This window comes from Haliotis rufescens, unplaced genomic scaffold (assembly GCF_023055435.1).
Source record: "Haliotis rufescens isolate VD_foot unplaced genomic scaffold, xgHalRufe1.0.p SCAF_27, whole genome shotgun sequence".
Classification (NCBI taxonomy): Eukaryota; Metazoa; Mollusca; class Gastropoda; order Lepetellida; family Haliotidae; genus Haliotis; species Haliotis rufescens.
Window position 1 is genome coordinate 2,266,233 of NW_025963968.1, and position 26,538 is coordinate 2,292,770.

General features: G+C 43.9%; 2 protein-coding genes across 5 annotated transcripts in view; both read right to left on the reverse strand.

Annotated features, from left to right (window-relative positions):
* LOC124113418 (interferon-induced helicase C domain-containing protein 1-like) overlaps window positions 1-25,374 on the reverse strand; it is a 30,937-nt gene extending 5,563 nt beyond the window's left edge. Inside the window, exons 1-10 of one of the 4 annotated variants that reach the window (XM_046473758.2) lie at window positions 25,222-25,374; window positions 17,298-17,411; window positions 16,095-16,280; window positions 11,151-11,239; window positions 9,181-9,432; window positions 8,268-8,430; window positions 6,810-6,905; window positions 2,236-2,438; window positions 1,846-1,996; window positions 1,303-1,551 (exon numbers count right to left, since the gene is read on the reverse strand). In XM_046473758.2, the coding sequence (XP_046329714.2) occupies window positions 1,303-1,551; window positions 1,846-1,996; window positions 2,236-2,438; window positions 6,810-6,905; window positions 8,268-8,430; window positions 9,181-9,432; window positions 11,151-11,239; window positions 16,095-16,280; window positions 17,298-17,376 (1,468 nt within the window). In that variant the 5' untranslated portion in view covers window positions 17,377-17,411; window positions 25,222-25,374. Of the gene's footprint in view, window positions 1-1,302; window positions 1,552-1,845; window positions 1,997-2,235; window positions 2,439-6,809; window positions 6,906-8,267; window positions 8,431-9,180; window positions 9,433-11,150; window positions 11,240-16,094; window positions 16,281-17,297; window positions 17,412-25,174 lie in introns of all 4 variants that reach the window. The other 3 variants (XM_046473756.2, XM_046473757.2, XM_046473759.2) reach the window with 3 other exon arrangements.
* Window positions 18,440-19,579, reverse strand: LOC125384130 (protein qua-1-like). Its single transcript, XM_048402561.1, has one exon. It carries the CDS (start codon window positions 19,577-19,579, stop codon window positions 18,440-18,442), a length of 1,140 nt encoding a protein of 379 aa, XP_048258518.1.
* Window positions 25,375-26,538: the final 1,164 nt, after the last annotated feature.

Sequence of the window (26,538 nt, forward strand, 5' to 3'; positions counted from 1 at the left end):
TAAAAACTTGGAAAGATTCGGAAAATAACTGACAAAGCCCAGTTGACATGCTTTGCAAATCCTGCAATTGACCGAAATCTATACTGCAGTCGCCTTTTTGTTAAAAAAAAAGGATGTCGATTTTTTACACGATTTTGAATGGACTATACATAGACTAATTAGTCAAAGTAAAATATAACTCAGAAATTCCAGCCTAGTTTGGCAAGGGTGGAAACTGGACTTTTATAGTCAGTTAACTCCCTTGTCTTGGGAGAATGTCCCCAGACATATCATATCATCATTAGATGATACGTGTTGTTTACCCTGCCTGACCTAGACTGGTCGGCTCACAGTTGCAGGCAGGCAGGCAGGCAGGCAGGCAGGCACGCAGGCAGGCACGCAGACACGCACGCAGGCACGCACGCAGGCACGCACGCACGCACGCACGCACGCACACGCAAACACACACACGCAAACATACACACCAAGTTACCAAATGCAATACCAGTAATCTCGACTTTCTTGACTCACCTCATATTAATGTCCTACTTTGCAACAACTTCAGTGTGTGGATGAGTGAGAGGCTTTTAACAATATTTAAACAATATTTCCGCTTAGGACACCTAAAATGGCCACAGTCATGATGACTGAACACTTTAACCATTTGACGACACCACTGCCCCAGTGACACCTAAACAAACCTGAAAACAACTCATGGTCAATATTTACTTTTACACAAAGCTGATACCTCCTCCAGACTCAAACATACGATTAAACACTGTTGTGTGTAAATTGATGTGTCAAATTTACGCTTGTTTCCAAGTAAAAGCTTGGTCCCTGCGTATTCCTTCTATATATATCAGTTTTGGTTGTGTCGAACCTGGAACCTCGGATAACTCCTAGTTAGGTAGGTCCCTTCATCTTCAACCACAACAGTATTTGACCGTATTTGACATTATCATCCAAAACTGGCTCCCAATGAAATTGCATCACAAGGCTTTGCAGACCATTGTGACGTCATTGGTTACCATGACATCACAATCATATGACATCACTAATGGCTCTGCTACTGAAGCTGTTAGCAGTACTTTTTACACTTAAGACACTGCTAATTACTGTCTACAAACTGAAAAAGTTGGAAGAATGATGTTGGATGAAAAATAAAATCTCACCCTCGTGACTTTTGATATCAAATATATCAACACTCGTTGATAAAAGTGGAAAAAATCCTTGGCAAGCCTCAGAGTTTTCCCACTTTTATCAACTCGTGTTGATATATTTGATATCAAAAGACACTCAGGTGAGATTCTCCATTTACTTTACCTCCTTCCTCGTCATTTGCTCCTGCACCAGTGAACGCCATGGCTTTCAGATCCTTCAGCTGGGGATCAATCTTGTCGTCTTCGTTCAGCCAGTTGGTCAGAGCGTAGCAGAAGGCCCTAGTTCTCACAAATATGATGGCTCGGGAGTCGCTGCCTTTTGAATCCAGCATTTCTGTCAGTGTTTTAGCTAACACTTTCAAATTGGGGTTGTCACATTGTCTGCCAAATTTCATCAAATTCTTTTTAAGATCTGAAAGGCAAATAAAGCCAGATAACGAATATGTATAAGATGTGTCACTGTGAAAGTGGCCTTTAAGGGTCCAGTGGCCAATGCACATGTATTTTATATTAATTATTATGATGATTATAAAATTGAAGTTGGAACAAGAAGAAAAACAAGAAGAAAAACAACATCCTTGGGATTTGTAGGAAATCTAAACATTCAGATGTGGGAAGCATGCTGGCCTCCAGACATTTCTGAAACTTGTGTTTACATTCCTGACTTGTAACATGACAGGTTTTATGCTTCACAGTTTCTCCTCACTTGTGGAAATCTCGCCCAGTTGCTCCTCCCAGGCCAGGTTGAGGCTGCTTTCTATTTGCTCGAGTGCCACGTTACTGAACTCTTTCTGCAGATATGCCACCACATCCTGGATCCGAGCGTACTCATGGATTTCCAAAGCAGCGTTGTATTTCTGGGAATCAAAACAAGTCCTAATCACACACAACTGAGGGGATTTGGGTCAGAATTAAGGGATCCTCTGACATTAGAGCAGACAAAACTGGGTACCAGGTAGTTGCACATAACCTTGCTCACGTTATCAACCACTGGTTTGCCTGGCCAAAACTCAATTAATTTATAGGCAACAGTGATACTGCATATTGCAGCACACAACAACATTCACTCACTCATGAGTATTCTCGAGTTACTTACAAACAGCTGATCGGCCATATCGAATATGCCTCTAGCCATCTCAGCTTTCCTCCGATCCACATCACTGCCATGGCCATCATCGGGTCCTGTCTGGACCAGCCTGGCCTCATTCTTCACCTTAACTGCCCACTGGCCATATGACTGACTGATACGGTCACTGGGAAGCTTCAGTAGCAGCTTGTCAATTGTTCTGTTATTCAGATCTGATCAAATCAAGTTACTCACATGTACATAACGCAGATCTAATCAAATCAAATTACAGTCACTTAAAAAACATAGATCTGGTTAAGTGAAATTACATTCACGTAAATAACATAGATCTGGTTGAGTGAAATTACATTCACGTAAAATAACATAGATCTGATTAAGTGAAATTACATTCAAGTAAATAACGTAGATCTGATTAAGTGAAATTACATTCATGTTAATAACATAGATCTGGTTAAGTGAAATTACATTCACGTAAATAACATAGATGTGATTAAGTGAAATTACATTCAAGTAAATAACGTAGATCTGATTAAGTGAAATAACATTCACTTAAATAACATAGATCTGGTTAAGTGAAATTACATTCACGTAAATAACGTAGATCTGATTAAGTGAAATTACATTCACGTAAATAAAGTAGACCTGATTAAGTGAAATTACATTCACGTAAATAACGTAGATCTGATTAAGTGAAATAACATTCACGTAAATAACGTAGATCTGGTTAAGTGAAATTACATTCACGTAAATAACGTAGATCTGATTAAGTGAAATTACATTCACGTAAATAACGTAGACCTGATTAAGTGAAATTACATTCACGTAAATAACGTAGATCTGATCAAAGAAAATTACATTCACATGAACAACGTAAACATGATTTTCATTATGATACTTATGTCACTTTAACATGAAAATATCATCAGTGCAAACTGTTCTCCCTACAGGAAACGAATTACCTTTGCAACATTTTGTCTGATGTACACACTGGTAGTAACACGTCCTATTATTCTACAGAGAGAAGTCCCAGTGTGGCGTTTATTTAAGACATGAGGTCACAGTGTATGGTATGAGTAGGACAGATGAAGGGCTGTGTTGAAGTTACGGAATTACATAATTCATTGGGTTTGCGGTCGATAAAATATTGCTATACATGATTAGCTAACAGAAGCAGCCCTCCACTGCCATTTCCAGATGTTCCTAGAAATCAGACCATACCACCATCCATTTCCAGATGTTCCTAGAAATCAGTCCATACCACCATCCATTTCCAGATGTTCCTAGAAATCAGACCATACCACCATCCATTTCCAGATGTTCCTAGAAATCAGACCATACCACCATCCATTTCCATTCAGAAACCATTCAGTATCTTCCTTCTGTAGAAATGATATCCACCAACATGCTGAAGTAACCTGCCTCCAGAAAACAGTCTACAGTCAGTTCTAGTCTCACGTTTGTTTGTTGTTGTTTAACGCTGCACTTAACAATATTCCAGCTATATGACGTCAGTCTGTAAATAATTGAGTCTCGACCAGACGGTCCAGTGATTGACATCATGAGCATCGATCCATGCAATTGGAATATGGTGACATGCATCAACCAAGTCAGCGAGGCTGACCACCTGATCCCGTTACTCGCCTCTTACGACAAGCATAGTAGCCTGTCACTGCAAGCATGGGTTGCTGAGGACCTATTCTACCCCAGATCTTCAGGGGTCTCTAGTCTCATGACATCACATGACTGAGAAAACACGACGCATGACACTCACGTGACACATGATCTTGACATAACACATGATGCTGACGTGATACATGATGCTGACGTGACATATGGCGCTGACATGACACATGATGCTTACATGATACATGATGCTCACATGACACATGATGCTTACATGACACATGATGCTGACGTGACATATGGTGCTGACATGACACATGATGCTTACATGACACATGACACTGACATGACACATGATGCTTACATGACACATGATGCTGACATGACATATGGCGCTGACATGACACATGATGCTGACATGACACATGATGCTGACATGACACATGATGCTGACATGACACATGATGCTCACATGACATATCATGCTGACATGACACATGATGCCCACATGACACATGACACTCACATGACACATGATGCTCACATGACACATGATGCTGACATGACACATGATGCTCACATGACACATGATGCTCACATGACACATGATGCTCACATGACAAATGATGCCCACATGACACATGATGCTCACATGTCACATGATGCCCAAATGACACATGATGCCCACATGACACATGATGTTCACATAACACATGATGCCCACATGACACATGATGCTCACATGACACATGATGCTCACATGACACATGATGCTCACATGACACATGATGTTCACATGAAACATGATGCTCACATGACACATGATGCTCACATGAAACATGACGCTCACATGACACATGAGGCTCACACGACACATGATGCTCACATAACACATGATGCCCACATGACACATGATGCTCACATGACACATGATGCTCACATGACACATGATGCTCACATGACATATGATGCTCACATGACACATGATGCTCACATGACACATGATGCTCACATGACACACGATGCTCACATGACACATGATGCTCAAATGACACACGATGCTCACATGACACATGATGCCCACATGACACATGATGCTCACATGACACATGATGCTCACATGACACATGATGCTCAAATGACACACGATGCTCACATGACACATGATGCTCACATGACACATGATGCTCACATGACACATGATGCTCACATGACACACGATGCTCACATGACACATGATGCTCACATGACACACGATGCTCACATGACACATGATGCTCACATGACACATGATGCTCACATGACACACGATGCTCACATGACACATGATGCTCACACGACACATGATGCTCACATGACACATGATGCTCACATGACACACGATGCTCACAGGACACATGATGCTCACATGACACACGATGCTCACATGACACATGATGCTCACACGACACATGATGCTCACATGACACACGATGCTCACATGACACACGATGCTCACAGGACACATGATGCTCACATGACACATGATGCTCACATGACACATGATGCTCACATGACACACGATGCTCACATGACACATGATGCTCACATGACACATGATGCTCACATGACACACGATGCTCACATGACACATGATGCTCACACGACACATGATGCTCACATGACACATGATGCTCACATGACACACGATGCTCACAGGACACATGATGCTCACATGACACATGATGCTCACATGACACATGATGCTCACATGACACACGATGCTCACATGACACATGATGCTCACACGACACATGATGCTCACATGACACACGATGCTCACATGACACACGATGCTCACAGGACACATGATGCTCACATGACACATGATGCTCACATGACACATGATGCTCACATGACACACGATGCTCACATGACACATGATGCTCACATGACACATGATGCTCACATGACACACGATGCTCACATGACACATGATGCTCACACGACACATGATGCTCACATGACACACGATGCTCACATGACACACGATGCTCACAGGACACATGATGCTCACATGACACATGATGCTCACATGACACATGATGCTCACATGACACATGATGCTCACATGACACACGATGCTCACATGAAACATGATGCTCACATGACACATGATGCTCACATGACACATGATGCTCACATGACACACGATGCTCACAGGACACATGATGCTCACATGACACATGATGCTCACATGACACATGATGCTCACATGACACATGATGCTCACATGACACACGATGCTCACATGAAACATGATGCTCACATGACACATGATGCTCACATGACACATGATGCTCACAGGACACATGATGCTCACATGACACATGATGCTCACAGGACACATGATGCTCACAGGACACATGATGCTCACATGACACATGATGCTCACATGACACATGATGCTCACATGACATACGATGCTCACATGACACATGATGCTCACACGACACATGATGCTCACATGACACACGATGCTCACATGACACACGATGCTCACAGGACACATGATGCTCACATGACACATGATGCTCACATGACACATGATGCTCACATGACACATGATGCTCACATGACACACGATGCTCACATGAAACATGATGCTCACATGACACATGATGCTCACATGACACATGATGCTCACATGACACACGATGCTCACATGAAACATGATGCTCACATGACACATGATGCTCACATGACACTCACATGACACATGATGCTCACATGACACATGATGCTCACATGACACATGATGCTCACATGACACATGATGCTCACATGACACATGATGCTCACAGGACACATGATACCAGAGGTGTTTTGTCCATGAGGGCTTATGGCCGTACACTGTGTCAGTATGTACATGAGATGCTGACTGAGTAAATCCACAATGTTGAATGAAATGTGTTACACACCATTTATGTCAATCATTAAGTCCTCTATCTTCTCCATTGCTTTCTCCAATTCTTTCCGTGCAGGGTCCTGTCGGTTTTCAGTCAAATTAACTTTTTCTATGAGAAAGAAACAAATGTGAGAATAGTATAGTATGTGCATTTCATCTGATCATTTTGTACATATACTTTTGAGTGAGTGAGTGAGTTGGATTTAACGCCACTTTTAACAGTATTCCAGTTATATCACGGCGTGTCAGCTTAATGTGGGAGGAAAGTCCGAAGTGATGCAGGTCTCAGACGTTTACTAGTTCGGGGAAACCCACGAGCCCGGGTATGGTGCTGAAAAACCTAGAAACATAATCGGGGCGAACCGGGATTCGAACCCACAATCATAGGCTTCTGGCATGCCGAAGGGACGCAAATCTGCACAGCGAATTGTGGCGCCTTAGACAACTGGGCCAACAGTGCCCCCTATACTTGAAGAGAAGCATTATAACTAACACGAGGCCATGCTCGGCTGCTAGTCTTGTGTGTGTTTGGTTAATGCCACACTCAACAATATTCCAGCTATATGGATGTGGCTTGTAAATAATCAAATCTGGAACATACAATCAAGTGATCAACATTGTTAGCAATGATCCATGCCGTTTGGATATGTGGACACACCATAAACCATGGAACAAATCCAATCCCATATAACAATGATCAGCATATAAACACTCAATCCCAAACTGCTTCCTACAAAGAGGGGGGCACGAGTGGCCCAGTCGTCTAGAAACCTATATTTGTGGGTTCAAATCCCGGTTCGCACTGATTATGTTTCTAGGTTTGTCAGCACCATACCCGTGTTCGTGGGTTTCACCGAAGTGGTAAACGTCTGAGACCTGCATCACTTCAGGCTTTCCTCCCACATTAAGCTGACACGCCGTGATATGACTGGAATACTGTTAAAAGCGACGTAAAACCCAACTCACTCACTCACGCTCCTATGAAGAGACATGGGAGTTCACAAGGTGATGAACTAATTGCATGATTATTTGAACTATACTTGCCAAGCAGTAATTTACTGCCAGCATTAACATCACTATTGCATTTTGTTGAGTTTCAGTGCAGGCATACAAATAAAACATCAATTTATTGTTTCCTAACTATAAAATATTAGGCTACAAAACATAATTTCATCAGGCACTGGGTCCATTGAGATCAGAAAGGCTCACTGTTACTTATACGATTAATTATTTCATAGACCTTCTTTCATCAGACACTGGGACCATTGAGATCAGAAAAGCTCACTGTTGCTTTTCCAATAATTTATTCATAGACCTTCTTTCATCTGGCACTGGGACCACTGAGATCAGAAAAGCTCACTGTTACTTATACTATTAATTATTTCATAGACCTTCTTTCATCAGACACTGGGACCATTGAGATCAGAAAAGCTCACTGTTGCTTTTCCAATTAATTATTTCATAGACCTACTTTCATCTGGCACTGGGACCTTTTCTCTGAGTTCCTCTATGTGTGTCTGTACTGTGGAGAGATAGGGGGCATCCATGTTGGCACACAGTTTCAGGATACTGTCAATGGCCTCCTCATCAACCGTTGCCTTCTCTACTCCCAAGGAGGCTGTCAGGCCTACAATCTGAAACCAAAAGGCAGGCAATTCATGACTAGATGTCATCCTAATGATTTTCATATCCTAAACCTTTCACACAGAGAAATGGTAGTTTAGTGGTCAATCTGATTGCCCACAGCTCTCAAGAGTGGGCATGATTTCGGATGGGGTACAAACATGAAGCCCCTTTCTGGTATCCACTGCCCTGATACAGCTGCATAGGGCTGGGAACTTGGGTACCTGGGTCACATGGGTAGTGAGAAGGACCCAGGTACCCACAGGACTGCCCAGACACGTGGTTAGTCACGTGATATATTCTCTAATGACAAAATTATCTAGAATTCTATGGTTACACGACAAGTCACTAATGTTCGTTTTTCTTTCTGACAATGCTCCCATTCCTTCTCACCTTCATATGTTTGAATAAAGATAAAACTTCAGTCAACTTAAGTGTATGCATGACCACAACGTTTTATACATGTATCTAAATACATTTTGCCAGGGCTACGATCAAATTATTCCCAATTGGACATTTTGTACCCTACTCTTGAAACCTACAGCGGGTACCCGGGTAGGGTTGGGTAATAACAAGGTGGGTACCCGGTTAGTAAATTTGGACTCATCCCAGCCCTACTGGTGCAATATTTATAAAAGTGGTGTGAAAAAGTCCCTCACTTTCTCTCCTTGGGCATAATCAGCTTAAATTACATATTACAACCTGACCATCCAGAACATGGAGTATAAAGTCTTAGTCAGCGGTTTAAGTGTGGATAATACCTGCGGTAGGCGAATGGATTTCTTTTTGCTTTTCTGCTTGAGATATCTGATCATGAGCTTGTTGTAGGGCTCCCCTTTCCGTGTGTGGTGACACTCATCCAGCACAATAAGGCTGAACACAGACAGGGACTTGATCTTTGCATCCCTCAGTTGGTTCTCCAGAATCTGTGGTGTCATCACAAAGATGTCGTAGTGGTCCAGCAATAGGTGGAGGACCGTGCTGTTCTCGTCCTCACCACTCAGCTTCACAACCTGTAAACAAGAGTAACCAGGTACAGAAGCTCACCTTCATTCAATGCTATATGTCTGTAAAAACCCATGTTATAATTCCTACTGAATGAGTGAGTGAGTGGGTTTTGTTTTACACTGCTTTTAGCAATATTCCAGAAATATCACTGCAGGGCACACCAGAAATGGGCTTCACACATTGTTCCCAAGTGGGGAATCGGACTAGGCTACCCCACCACCCCCACCGAATGAAACAGCTCTGAAAACAATACTAGAAGATATTCTTCTCTGCCTATCAACTTAAAAACTCATATGCCCATATGCAAAATAATGGTGACAAATTATATGAATGAAGCATTGAAAATCAATGATGACAAGTGTTTCGCAAAAAAGGTATGGACACAGGTTGAATGGTGTTAAATACAATTCATCTTAATGGGTTACAATGACTCAATCAGACAGGGTACATACCACTACCTCTTTATCCTCATTGTCGACTCTTCCAATAAACATGACACAATCAGACTGGGTACATACCACTACCTTCTGATCCTCATAGTCGACTCCTCCAATAAACATGACACAATCAGACAGGGTACATATCACTACCCTCTGATCCTCATAGTCGACTCTTCCAATAACCATGACACAATCAGACTGGGTAAATATCACTACCCTCTGATCCTTATAGTCGACTCTTCCAATAACCATGACACAATCAGACAGGGTAAATATCACTACCCTCTGATCCTCATAGTCGACTCTTCCAATAAGCATGACACAATCAGACAGGGTAAATATCACTACCCTCTGATCCTCATAGTCGAGTCTTCCAATAACCATGACACAATCAGACTGGGTACATATCACTACCCTCTGATCCTCATAGTCGACTCTTCCAATAAGCATGACACAATCAGACAGGGTAAATATCACTACCCTCTGATCCTCATAGTCGACTCTTCCAATAAACATGACACAATCAGACAGGGTAAATATCACTACCCTCTGATCCTCATAGTCGACTCTTCCAATAAACATGACACAATTAGCCAGGGTAAATATCACTACCTTCTGATCCTCATAGTCGACTCTTCCAATAAGCATGACACAATCAGACAGGGTACATATCACTACCTTCTGATCCTCATAGTCGACTCTTCCAATAAACATGACACAATCAGACAGGGTAAATATCACTACCTTCTGATCCTCATAGTCGACTCTTCCAATAAACATGACACAATCAGACTGGGTACATATCACTACCCTCTGATCCGCATACCAGACTCTTCCAATAAGCATGACACAATCAGACTGGGTACATACCACTACCCTCTGATCCTCATAGTCGATTCTTCCAATAAACATGACACAATCAGACAGGGTACATATCACTACCCTCTGATCCTCATTGTCGACTCTTCCAATAAACATGACACAATCAGACAGGGTACATATCACTACCCTCTGATCCGCATGCCAGACTCTTCCGATAAACATGGGGACAGCATCTGGTCAGGAAGACCCCCTCAAGGCAATTCGGATAAGTAACATTAAGTTTTGAAAAGTGATGTGTGTATTTGTAGTTGATAAAAGCACAATGACACAATAACTGAATAGGATATATTTCACCAAACAAATCATGTAGGCATTGTGTTCTTTCTTGGATGATTTCTTAGTTAACACATAATCCTAGAACCAAATGTGCTGCAATTTTATTTATTCAAGAGCCTACTTACCCTGTATTTACTATGGAATTTCCGGAAGGTTTTGTACTGTTGTGTAATTAGAGGTACTGTCCGTGCCAGGAACACCACCTTCCTTTTACCTGGAACAACCACCAACACACAGTATAACATGCACACGACACCAGGAACAACCACCAACACACAGTACAACATGTACACAACACCAGGAACATCCACCAACACACAGTATAACATGCACACAACACCAGGAACACCACCAACACACAGTATAACATGTACACAACACCAGGAACATCCACCAACACACAGTATAACATGCACACAACACCAGGAACATCCACCAACACACAGTATAACATGCACACAACACCAGGAACAACCACAAACACACAGTATAACATGCACACAACACCAGGAACATTCACCAACACACAGTATAACATGCACACAACACCAGGAACAACCACCAACACACAGTATAACATGCACACAACACCAGGAACAACCACCAACACACAGTATAACATGCACACAACACCAGGAACAACCACCAACACACAGTATAACATGTACAAGACACCAGGAACAACCACCAACACACAGTATAACATGTACAAGCCACCAGGAACAACCACCAACACACAGTATAACATGCACACAACACCAGGAACAACCACCAACACACAGTATAACATGTACAAGCCACCAGGAACAACCACCAACACACAGTATAACATGTACAAGCCACCAGGAACAACCACCAACACACAGTATAACATGCACACAACACCAGGAACAACCACCAACACACAGTATAACATGTACAAGCCACCAGGAACAACCACCAACACACAGTATAACATGCACACAACACCAGGAACAACCACCAACACACAGTATAACATGCACACGACACCAGGAACAACCACCAACACACAGTATAACATGTACAATCCACCAGGAACAACCACCAACACACAGTATAACATGTACAATCCACCAGGAACAACCACCAACACACAGTATAACATGCACACAACACCAGGAACAACCACCAACACACAGTATAACATGTACAATCCACCAGGAACAACCACCAACACACAGTATAACATGCACACAACACCAGGAACAACCACCAACACACAGTATAACATGTACAAGCCACCAGGAACAACCACCAACACACAGTATAACATGCACACAACACCAGGAACAACCACCAACAACCAGTATAACATGCACACGACACCAGGAACAACCACCAACACACAGTATAACATGTACAAGCCACCAGGAACAACCACCAACACACAGTATAACATGCACACAACACCAGGAACAACCACCAACACACAGTATAACATGTACACAACACCAGGAACATCCACCAACACACAGTATAACATGTACACAACACCAGGAACAACCAACAACACACAGTATAACATGTACACAACACCAGGAACATCCACCAACACACAGTATAACATGTACACAACACAAGGAACAACCACCAACACACAGTATAACATGTACACGCCACCAGGAACAACCACCAACACACAGTATAACATGTACACAACACCAGGAACAACCACCAACACAGTATAACATGTACACAACACCAGGAACAACCAACAACACACAGTATAACATGTACACAACACCAGGAACATCCACCAACACACAGTATAACATGTACACAACACAAGGAACAACCACCAACACACAGTATAACATGTACACGCCACCAGGAACAACCACCAACACACAGTATAACATGTACACAACACCAGGAACAACCACCAACACACAGTATAACATGTACACAACACCAGGAACAACCACCAACACACAGTATAACATGTACACAACACCAGGAACAACCACCAACACACAGTATAACATGTACACAACACCAGGAACAACCACCAACACACAGTATAACATGCACACAACACCAGGAACAACCACCAACACACAGTATAACATGTACACAACACCAGGAACAACCACCAACACACAGTATAACATGCACACAACACCAGGAACAACCACCAACACACAGTATAACATGCACACAACACCAGGAACAACCACCAACACACAGTATAACATGCACACAACACCAGGAACATCCACCAACACACAGTATAACATGTACACAACACCAGGAACAACCACCAACACACAGTATAACATGTACAAGCCACTAGGAACAACCACCAACACACAGTACAACATGTACACAACACCAGGAACAACCACCAACACACAGTATAACATGCACACAACACCAGGAACATCCACCAATACACAGTATAACATGTACACAACACCAGGAACAACCACCAACACACAGTATAACATGTACACGACACCAGGAACAACCACCAACACACAGTATAACATGTACACAACACCAGGAACAACCACAAACACACAGTATAACATGTACACAACACCAGGAACAACCACCAACACACAGTATAACATGCACGCAACACCAGGAACATCCACCAACACACAGTATAACATGTACACAACACCAGGAACAACCACCAACACACAGTATAACATGCACGCAACACCAGGAACAACCACCAACACACAGTATAACATGTACACAACACCAGGAACAACCACCAACACACAGTATAACATGCAAACAACACCAGGAACAACCACCAACACACAGTATAACATGTACACAACACCAGGAAAAACCACCAACACACAGTATAACATGTACACAACACCAGGAACAACCACCAACACACAGTATAACATGCAAACAACACCAGGAACAACCACCAACACACAGTATAACATGTACACAACACCTGGAACAACCACCAACACACAGTATAACATGTACACAACACCAGGAACATCCACCAACACATTATAACATGTACACAACACCAGGAACAACCACCAACACAGTATAACATGTACACGCCACCAGGAACATCCACCAACACAGTATAACATGTACACAACACCAGGAACAACCACCAACACAGTATAACATGTACACGCCACCAGGAACAACCACCAACACAGTATAACATGTACACGCCACCAGGAACAACCACCAACACACAGTATAACATGTACAAGCCACCAGGAACAACCACCAACACAGTATAACATGTACACAACACCTGGAACAACCACCAACACACAGTATAACATGTACACAACACCAGGAACATCCACCAACACACAGTATAACATGCAAACAACACCAGGAACAACCACCAACACACAGTATAACATGTACACAACACCAGGAACATCCACCAACACACAGTATAACATGTACACAACACCAGGAACATCCACCAACACACAGTATAACATGCACACAACACCAGGAACATCCACCAACACACAGTATAACATGTACAAGCCACCAGGAACAACCACCAACACAGTATAACATGTACACAACACCAGGAACAACCACCAACACACAGTATAACATGTACACAACACCAGGAACATCCACCAACACACAGTATAACATGTACAAGCCACCAGGAACAACCACCAACACACAGTATAACATGTACACAACACCAGGAACAACCACCAACACACAGTATAACATGTACACAACACCTGGAACAACCACCAACACACAGTATAACATGTACACAACACCAGGAACATCCACCAACACACAGTATAACATGCACACAACACCAGGAACATCCACCAACACACAGTATAACATGTACACGACACCAGGAACAACCACCAACACACAGTATAACATGTACACAACACCTGGAACAACCACCAACACACAGTATAACATGTACATGACACCAGGAACAACCACCAACACACAGTATAACATGTACACAACACCAGGAACAACCACCAACACACAGTATAACATGTACACAACACCAGGAACATCCACCAACACACAGTATAACATGTACACAACACCAGGAACAACCACCAACACACAGTATAACATGCACATGACACCAGGAACAACCACCAACACACAGTATAACATGTACACAACACCAGGAACAACCACCAACACACAGTATAACATGTACACAACACCAGGAACAACCACCAACACACAGTATAACATGTACACAACACCTGGAACAACCACCAACACACAGTATAACATGTACACAACACCAGGAACAACCACCAACACACAGTATAACATGTACACAACACCAGGAACAACCACCAACACACAGTATAACATGTACACAACACCAGGAACAACCACCAACACACAGTATAACATGTACACAACACCAGGAACAACCACCAACACACAGTATAACATGTACATGACACCAGGAACAACCACCAACACACAGTATAACATGCACGCAACACCAGGAACATCCACCAACACACAGTATAACATGTACACAACACCAGGAACAACCACCAACACACAGTATAACATGCACACAACACCAGGAACAACCACCAACACACAGTATAACATGTACACAACACCAGGAAAAACCACCAACACACAGTATAACATGTACACAACACCAGGAACAACCACCAACACACAGTATAACATGCACACAACACCAGGAAAAACCACCAACACACAGTATAACATGTACACGACACCAGGAACAACCACCAACACAGAGTATAACATGTACTCACCGCTTTCACCATTTCATAATGATATATGCATCTATTTCTGAAGTATGTATATAAATGACATTTTGAATATGGCCCCTAGAACAGGTTTAGATCTGTTACACAATACCCATCCGCCTGTGGAAGTTCTTGCTTATCATAAGTATATCAAGAATACATAAAATAGTGTCTCAGAAAATTATTGTCACTTGAAATTTATCTAGGTTCAGATGATAAGTAAAAGAATAACATTCCTGAAACATTTGCTCCTCAATCTCTGGTTTGTTAAGGAAGTCGTTTAATAAGTTACATATCGCCTACCATTAGCTTCAGCTTCATCCTGCTTTTCAAGATGGTCTTTGACGATGTAGAGTGCCACTCTAGTCTTGCCTGAACCGGTAGGGGCACAGATGATGGTGTTACGGCGTTTTACTGCATGCTCAGCCAACTCCAGCTGGTATAGGCGGAGATCAAGGTCTTGCTGACAAGTCACATCTCTCTCAGCCTCTGGAAAAAAACAGTTTATCATATAGGGGAGAGTCACCAATGCCATAACCCAATCTGTTAATCTGGCATGGTCTGATCTTATAATTATGCAAATGAGGTCAGCTAGAAGGAACTATTTCTGGCACACTCTACACACCAATGTGATGACTACATACTCAAAAGGGGCTGTCCCCAGTACCTCAAGCTTGTCACCTGTTGGGATTCCATGAAAGTATAGGTCCCCAGTACCCCAAGAATCTCTCAGTTGACATCACTCACTCACTCACTCACTCACTCACTCTTCTATGTGTTCCTACCTTCATCAGCCATCTCCCAGTCCTCATAGTCCTCCGGAAGAGAATCTCTCAGTTGTCATCACTCACTCACTCACTCACTCACTCACTCACTCACTCACTCACTCACTCACTGGATACAATGTTCTATGTGTTCCTACCTTCATCAGCCATCTCCGAGTCCTCATAGTCCTCGGAAGAGAATCTCTCAGTTGTCATCACTCACTCACTCACTCACTCACTCACTCACTCACTGGATACAATGTTCTATGTGTTCCTACCTTCATCAGCCATCTCCGAGTCCTCATAGTCCTCGGAAGAGAATCTCTCAGTTGTCATCACTCACTCACTCACTCACTCACTCACTCACTCACTGGGTACAATGTTCTATGTGTTCCTACCTTCATCAGCCATCTCCCAGTCCTCATAGTCCTCGGAAGAGAATCTCTCAGTTGTCATCACTCACTCACTCACTCACTCACTCACTCACTGGGTACAATGTTCTATGTGTTCCTACCTTCATCAGCCATCTCCCAGTCCTCATAGTCCTCGGAAGAGAATCTCTCAGTTGTCATCACTCACTCACTCACTCACTCACTCACTCACTGGGTACAATGTTCTATGTGTTCCTACCTTCATCAGACATCTCCCAGTCCTCATAGTCCTCCGGAAGAGAATCTCTCAGTTGACATCACTCACTCACTCACTCACTCACTCACTCACACACTGTTCTATGTGTTCCTACCTTCATCAGACATCTCAACGTCTTCATAGTCCTCGGGAAGAGACTCACTCGGCGGCATGTGCATGGACTCCTCCTGCATCTTAACACTGGGTAAAACCACTTCTGCAACAGACACTGTTTATAACTGTTTGAAACACAGAACTGGACCCTCAGCACCTCATACATATTGAGCTCACCCTTGGAGTGTCTCTCTTAAAAGTCACATGAAACATATTTGTCAATCTCAAGGAAACACTAATGTATTTGGGACTGAAAAGCTCTTATTTTTGCCTGCCAAATGAAAAATAGAGAGCAAGAATCCATCTGAATGGACATCTATTTCTGGAAACCAAGAAAATGGACATGACACATGTTACAAACTCTAGTATTCCATGAATATCGGAGCTAACCATGAATACCACATTGGTTGATAATATTAACTCTAATGTATGAAACATGTTGAAGTAATTTTGTCTTCTAGTAAGTTTTGCTGCAGTTTGCTCTTGACTACTTGTTAACATTGTCAACACTGTCTGTCCCAATGACTGTTGGTGTTCCTGAAAATGTATAAAAATGTAAAAGATTCTTCCTCCCTCATCCATGCCTTCCTCACACCCTCCCTTCCTGTCCCTCCTTTCCTCGGTCTCTCCATCTCCAGTCCCTCCATCCCTCCGTCTGTCCCTCCTTCCCTCTGTCTGTCTCTCCATCCCCAGTCCCTCCATCCCTCTGTCTGTCTCTCCATCCCCAGTCCCTCCATCCCTCTGTCTGTCTCTCCATCCCCAGTCCTCCATCCCTCTGTCTGTCTCTCCATCCCCAGTCCCTCCATCCCTCCGTCCGTCTCTCCATCCCTAATCCCTCCATCCCTCTGTCTGTCTCTCCATCCCCAGTCCCTCCATCCCTCCGTCTGTCTCTCCAGCCCCAGTCCCTCCATCCCTCTGTCTGTCTCTCCAGCCCCAGTCCCTCCATCCCTCCGTCTGTCTCTCCATCCCCAGTCCCTCCATCCCTCCGTCCGTCTCTCCATTCCTAATCCCTCCATCCCTCTGTCTGTCTCTCCATCCCCAGTCCCTCCATCCCTCCGTCTGTCTCTCCAGCCCCAGTCCCTCCATCCCTCTGTCTGTCTCTCCATCCCCAGTCTCTCCATCCCTCCGTCCGTCTCTCCATCCCTAATCCCTCCATCCCTCTGTCTGTCTCTCCATCCCCAGTCCCTCCATCCCTCCGTCTGTCTCTCCAGCCCCAGTCCCTCCATCCCTCTGTCTGTCTCTCCATCCCCAGTCCCTCCATCCCTCTGTCTGTCTCTCCAGCCCCAGTCCCTCCATCCCTCCGTCTGTCTCTCCAGCCCCAGTCCCTCCATCCCTCTGTCTGTCTCTCCATCCCCAGTCCCTCCATCCCTCTGTCCGTCTCTCCAGCCCCAGTCCCTCCATCCCTCTGTCTGTCTCTCCATCCCCAGTCCCTCCATTTCTTCCGTCTGTCTCTCCATCCCCAGTCCCTCCATCCCTCCGTCTCTCCATCCCCAGTCCCTCCATTTCTTCCGTCTCTGTCTCTCCATCCCCAGTCCCTCCATCCCTCCATCTCTCTGTCTCTCCATCCCCAGTCCCTCCATTTCTTCCGTCCCTGTCTCTCCATCCCTCTGTCTGTCTCTCCATCCCCAGTCCCTCCATCCCTCTGTCTGTCTCTCCATCCCCAGTCCCTCCATCCCTCTGTCTGTCTCTCCATCCCCAGTCCCTCCATCCCTCCGCCTGTCCCTCCTTCCCCAGTCCCTCCATCCCTCTGTCTGTCTCTCCAGCCCCAGTCCCTCCATCCCTCTGTCTGTCTCTCCATCCCCAGTCCCTCCATTTCTTCCGTCTCTGTCTCTCCATCCCCAGTCCCTCCATCCCTCCGTCTCTCCATCCCCAGTCCCTCCATTTCTTCCGTCCCTGTCTCTCCATCCCCAGTCCCTCCATCTCTCCGTCTCTGTCTCTCAATCCCCAGTCCCTCCATTTCTTCCGTCTGTCTCTCAATCCCCAGTCCCTCCATCCCTCCGCCTGTCCCTCCTTCCCCAGTCCCTCCATCCCTCTGTCTGTCTCTCCAGCCCCAGTCCCTCCATCCCTCTGTCTGTCTCTCCATCCCCAGTCCCTCCATTTCTTCCGTCTCTGTCTCTCCATCCCCAGTCCCTCCATCCCTCCGTCTCTCCATCCCCAGTCCCTCCATTTCTTCCGTCCCTGTCTCTCCATCCCCAGTCCCTCCATCCCTCCGTCTCTGTCTCTCAATCCCCAGTCCCTCCATTTCTTCCGTCTGTCTCTCAATCCCTCTGTCTGTCTCTCCATCCTTATGTCGCTACATCCCTCTGTCTCTGTCTCTCCATCATCAGCCCCTACATCCCTTGGTCCATGGTCAGGGCATAATATAAGGGTAACACTATTTTCATTTGCAGAAGCCCGAGGCCTTCCATTAACTGCCCGACAAGGAGGGCAGTTGAAAAGACTGAGGGCTTCTGCAAATGATAATGCCCAGAAAAATAGCGTTACCGTTATTATAGCTAAAATGGATGGAATTTTTTATCAAATAAAAAGAAACAACAATATCGTGTTTGAAACATTTACTGCAATCAACACGAATGTCACTGACCCACTTTTACAAATATAGAAAGGTCATAGAACAAACCAGATGACGTCACTATTGAACGTGATGTCACCGATTCTATCCTATGACGTCACCTAACAACGGGCGTGATAATGGCCCGTCGTCAAGTAATATGAGGGCATTATCAAGTTACAGTGGCCCGCTCATTTCTGATAACATGTGGGCGCTTTAATGATAATTCTATCCATTTTAGCTATAATGACATGATAGTAATGCCAGGGCATGATGATATGATGACATGATAGTGCTGCCAGGGCTTGGTGATATGATGACATGATAGTGCTGCCAGGGCTTGATGATATGATGACATGATAGTGCTGCCAGGGCATGATGATATGATGACATGATAGTGCTGCCAGGGCATGATGATATGATGACATGATGGTGCTGCCAGGGCTTGATGATATGATGACATGATAGTGCTGCCAGGGCTTGATGATATGATGACATGATAGTGCTGCCAGGGCATGATGACTTGATAGTGCTGCCAGGGCATGATGACTTGATAGTGCTGCCAGGGCATGATGATATGATGACATGATGGTGCTACCAGGGCTTGATGATATGATGACATGATAGTGCTGCCAGGGCATAATGATATGATGACATGATAGTGCTGCCAGGGCATAATGATATGATGACATGATAGTGCTGCCAGGGCATGATGATATGATAGTGCTGCCAGGGCATGATGACTTGATAGTGCTGCCAGGGCATGATGATATGATGACTTGATAGTGCTGCCAGGGCATGATGATATGATGACATGATAGTGCTGCCAGGGCATGATGACATGATAGTGCTGCCAGGGCTTGAAAATATGATGACATGATAGTGCTGCCAGGGCATGATGACATGATAGTGCTGCCAGGGCATGATGACTTGATAGTGCTGCCAGGGCATGATGATATGATGACATGATAGTGCTGCCAGGGCTTGATGATATGATGACATGATAGTGCCACCAGGGCATGATGATATGATGACATGATAGTGCTGCCAGGGCATGATGACTTGATAGTGCTGCCAGGGCATGATGATATGATGACATGATAGTGCTGCCAGGGCATGATGATATGATGACATGATAGTGCTGCCAGGGCTTGATGATATGATGACTTGATAGTGCTGCCAGGGCATGATGATATGATGACATGATAGTGCTGCCAGGGCTTGATGATATGATGACATGATAGTGCCACCAGGGCATGATGATATGATGACATGATAGTGCTGCCAGGGCATGATGATATGATGACATGATAGTGCTGCCAGGGCTTGATGATATGATGACTTGATAGTGCTGCCAGGGCATGATGATATGATGACATGATAGTGCTGCCAGGGCTTGATGATATGATGACATGATAGTGCCGCCAGGGCATGATGATATGATGACATGATAGTGCTGCCAGGGCTTGATGATATGATGGCGTGATAGTGCTGCCAGGGCATGATGATATGATGACTTGATAGTGCTGCTAGGGCTTGATGACATGATGACTTGATAGTGCTGCCAGGGCATGATGACATGATGACATGAAGGTGCTGCCAGGGCTTGATGATATGATGACATGATAGTGGGGCCAGGGCATGATGACATGATGACATGAAGGTGCTGCCAGGGCATGATGATATGATGACATGATCATGATAGTGGGGCCAGGGCATGGTGACATGATGACATGATAGTGCTGCCAGGGCATGATGAAAAGATGACATGATAGTGGGGCCAGGGCATGATGACTTGATGGCACGATAGTGGGGCCAGGGCATGATGACATGATGACATGATATTGGGGCCAGGGCATGATGACATGATGACATGATATTCGGGCCAGGGCATGATGACGTGATAGTGGGGCCAGGGCATGATGATATGAAAGTGCTGCCAGGGCATGATGACATGATGACACAATAAAATGAAAGTGGGACCAGGGCATGATGACATGATGACACAATAAAATGAAAGTGGGGCCAGGGCATGATGACATGATGACATGATATTCGGGCCAGGGCATGATGACATGAAAGTGCTGCCAGGGCATGATGACATGATGACACAATAAAATGATAGTGCGGCCAGGGCATGATGACATGATAGTGTTGCCAGGGCTTGATGACATGATGACACAATAAAATGATAGTGCAGCCAGGGCATGATGACATAGTAGTGTTGCCAGGGCATGATGACATGATGACACAATAAAATGATAGTGTGGCCAGGGCATGATGCCATGATAGTGTTGCAAGTGCTTGATGACATGATGACACAATAAAATGATAGTTGGGCCAGGGCATGATGACATGAAAACATGATAGTGTTGGCAGGGCATGATGACATGATAGTGTTGCAAGAGCTTGATGACATGATGACACAATAAAATGATAGTGCGGCCAGAGCATGATGACATGATAGTGTTGCCAGGGCATGATGACATGATACTGCGGCCAGGGCATGATGACATGATAGTGTTGCCAGGGAATGATGACATGATGACACAATAAAATGATAGTGCGGCCAGGGCATGATGACATGATAGTGTTGCCAGGGCATGATGACACGAAATGGCTGCCAGGGCATGATGACACGATGACATGATAGTGGGGCCAGGGCATGATGACATGATAGTGTTGCCAGGGCATGATGACATGATGACACAATAAAATGATAGTGCGGCCAGGGCATGATGACATGATGACATGATAGTGTTGCCAGGGCATGATGACATAAAGGGGTGCCAGGGCATGATGACACGATGACATGAAGGTGCTGCCAGGGCATGATGACACGATGACATGAAGGTGCTGCCAGGGCATGATGACATGATGACATGAAAGGGCTGCATGGGCTTGATGACATGATGACATGAAGGTGCTGCCAGGGCTTGATGACATGATGACATGAAGGTGCTGCCAGGGCATAATGACACGATGACACGATGACATGATAGTGCTGCCAGGGCATGATGACATGATGACATGATAGTGCTGCCAGGGCTTGATGACATGATGACATGAAGGTGCTGCATGGGCTTGATGACATGATGACACAATAAAATGATAGTGCAACCAGGGCATGATGACATGATGACATGAAAGGGCTGCCAGGGCATGATGACATGATGACACAATAAAATGATAGTGGAGCCAGAGCATGATGACATGATGACACGATGACATGATAGTGCTGCCAGGGCATGATGACATGAAAGGGCTGCCAGGGCATGATGACATGATGACATGATGACATGATAGTGGGGCAAGGGCATGATGACATGATGACATGATACTGGGGCCAGGGCATGATGACATGAAAGGGCTGCCAGGGCATGATGACACGATGACACAAAAAAATGATAGTTGAGCCAGAGCATGATGACATGATGACACGATGACATGATAGTGCTGCCAGGGCATGATGACATGAAAGGGCTGCCAGGGCATGATGACATGATGACACAATAAAATGATAGTGGAGCCAGAGCATGATGACATGATGACACGATGACATGATAGTGCTGCCAGGGCATGATGACATGAAAGGGCTGCCAGGGCATGATGACATGATGACATGATATTGGGGCCAGGGCATGATGACATGATGACATGATAGTGGGGCCAGGGCATGATGACATGATGACACGATGTCATGATAGTGGGGGCAGGGCATGATGACATGAAAGTGCTGCCAGGACATGATGGCATGATGACATGATCTACTGCTCACCAAAATTCAACAAGAAATGCATAAATAATCAGCCAAAATGATGTTTACAATAAGCCAGGGGTGACTGCCACATTGTAAATGAGTTCAAAATTTTTTGCGCATTTGTCAGAGACACCATTGCTGGGGTCATCAACATGGCCTTTAGAGTTGCTGTCACAAATGTACATATACAACAGATAACACACTATGACATATTCTCACGTAACCCACCTGTTCAGTTGAGCTACACAGATTGACCCAACTGATAAACATGTTTATCATACTTTCATGTCAGAATAATTAAGTTTTGTTGTGTTCATTGAAATTCCTGTGATCTGATTAGATGAATTGGTCACGTGTTATTGCATTCATTTCCCAATGAATGTCACTCTCCTACCCAGAGTTCCATGCGGCCGGCAGCCAGCTAGCATAGTACCTCTGCCACAGCCCAGCGCCATGTGACGATTCGTCACATCTTTCACAGTCCATTCAAGATATTGCATATGCTTTTCGTCCGTTTCATGTTTGACAAGTCTACACATTTTCATAAACAAATGTCAAAGAATGGTTAACTTTCATTGAGAAAGTATGCAAATACGTAAAAATCTACTTGTTTTTGCGTAGTTATCCTATGTTGACATTGGTTGTACGGCTCCACGTGCTTTCATCGAAGCCCAACGGAGAGCTAGCGACGCGGTCACTTTGATGCATAAATATATATTGTCATGCAACTAACTGTCGTAGTTGTAGTAGCATATGTATATAGTTATGCAAAACAATATGTAAAGCGCCCCCAAATACTTGCATTAGTCCGTTCTATACTGATTTCTGAAAAAGCGCGTTTGTTTACAAACAAGAGAAAACTCCGGTCACGTGATATGCAAATTAGCCTGTGGCAGTGGTGTTATGCTGAGTCACCACTGCGACGGAGTGTGAGTTCATTTTTCTCATCTAATGGGGATATAATATGAACACATGTGTTGCGTAAAATGTTTCTGAAGAGCAAGTTCTGCATCCATTCGCTCATGTCACCTTTCTTTTGGGGGAACTATTTTATTCCGCGATATAGCTGGTTGTTGTTTGGCTGTCAGTGTAAACATGAAGTCACACGTACTAAATAAAATTGTGTTTAGATCTTTGCCTACATCCTTTGAGGTAAGAAATTGTGATAAAAAATTATAAGAATTGACTTTCACTTTGTGTGAGTTCATTGGATTATAAACCTTCATAAAGTGAGGGCCAAACATTGTATGAACGTCGTCGCAAGCTCTGGGTAAGGAGAGTGAACGTCAAATTGTCTCCTCCAATGCAAAAGCCGTATATCGTGTAAACGTCAAATTAAAAAAATATTCAATTTTTAATTTGTTTGAATTATTTCACAATAGCTGATTAAAACATGTCAGTAAGATAAATTCATTTGTAGCAGCATCACTCGGGGTACATGTGGTTTTATCCATCCATTGCTAGGTTTCATGCCACGAGCCGCAGGTGAGTGGTATAAAACCGAATGCGGGACACATAAAACCCCATGTCTATATAATTTCTGATATTCTGAACATAGAGGCCTGACCTGTTAAAACTTGATCACTTGATGGACTGCCAGCAAACAATAGCTACCTTGATCAGTGCGTCGTGTGATGATCAGTGGCTTGTATGGACCTGTCTTGAAATGGAATGCAACAGGATATTGTCAGAGCTAGTATCTACAATAATGTTGTACAACAGATATGTATAATCAATAGTATTTGCTTCCTGTAATCCAGTACAGCTTCTATTTCTAGGAAATAACCTACTTCCACTTTCTGTTTGCGTTTGTAGTTTTCGTTTGTAAAATTTACCTTATTAGAGTTGTTTGAGTGTATATGTATCTTGTGAGAATGCCCAGTACCAAGACGAAAGCGAACTATTGAAATGAATGCACTATTTCTGTCAATTTGTGTTGTTTGGTTTGTACGAATGCATCTAAGGTCACTTGTTCATCTTAGCAATTATTATCTACCAGTGTTTGTCACTGGAATATGTCATAATTCAATACCACTTTCATTTTAGCACACAAACATCGACTAGACACTCCTGGTTGAAGCATTCTGCCCTCATTCGGCAGACAGAATACATGCATGACAGATAATCAATCAATCGATAACCTAGCATGTTCTGTTACATAATGGGCACATTGTGTTGGTACCGCAGTGTTTTTTGCCTTTCACTTCCTGGTTCGGCTTATCTGCGGGTCCGAATATCGTATACACTTTGGTCGCCGGTCTCAACCACCAAGCTTTGTATGCAGATACTGTGTCATGGGGCATACCAGACGAAAGGTTATCCAATCATCTTGCCACCCCATTAAACCGGTTGTACATTCCGATTTCCGTTTTGACCACACGTTCAGTCGAAGGAGGCTAATAACGATCACTTAAATTCGTACAGTGTGACTGTAATATCGTACGCAATTTCTTCTAATATCGTACATGTATTTTAATTCCGTACAGCACCTGAACGGTACTCCCGTAGCTGTTATTTCTTATGAAAATTTGTATATATTGGTTGAATCAAAATTCGAATTATCGCAGGAAAGGAAATGCTTAGGTTCAAAAACTATATTAATATGTAGATCTATATCCCAGTATTATTAATCATTAGTAGAATTTATTAATTTATTAATAAACTCCAGGGCCTGCTTAGAGTACTGGCGTCTTTTTCCCATCTACAATATTAAGCACAAAACTAACTTTATAAATTTTAATACTGCCCCGTTTGAATCAAAACAGAACGAACAAGTTGGAGCATTGATGAAGTCCATTTTTTTCGAAATATTCGAGAACACGTCTTGCCAAAAATGTGGCAGACACGGGGTCGTTAATTTTTTTCCGATATGCCATGCAGAACACGACAAACAACGTTTGCCACTGCAGACCCTCATTTGGGATGATCTAA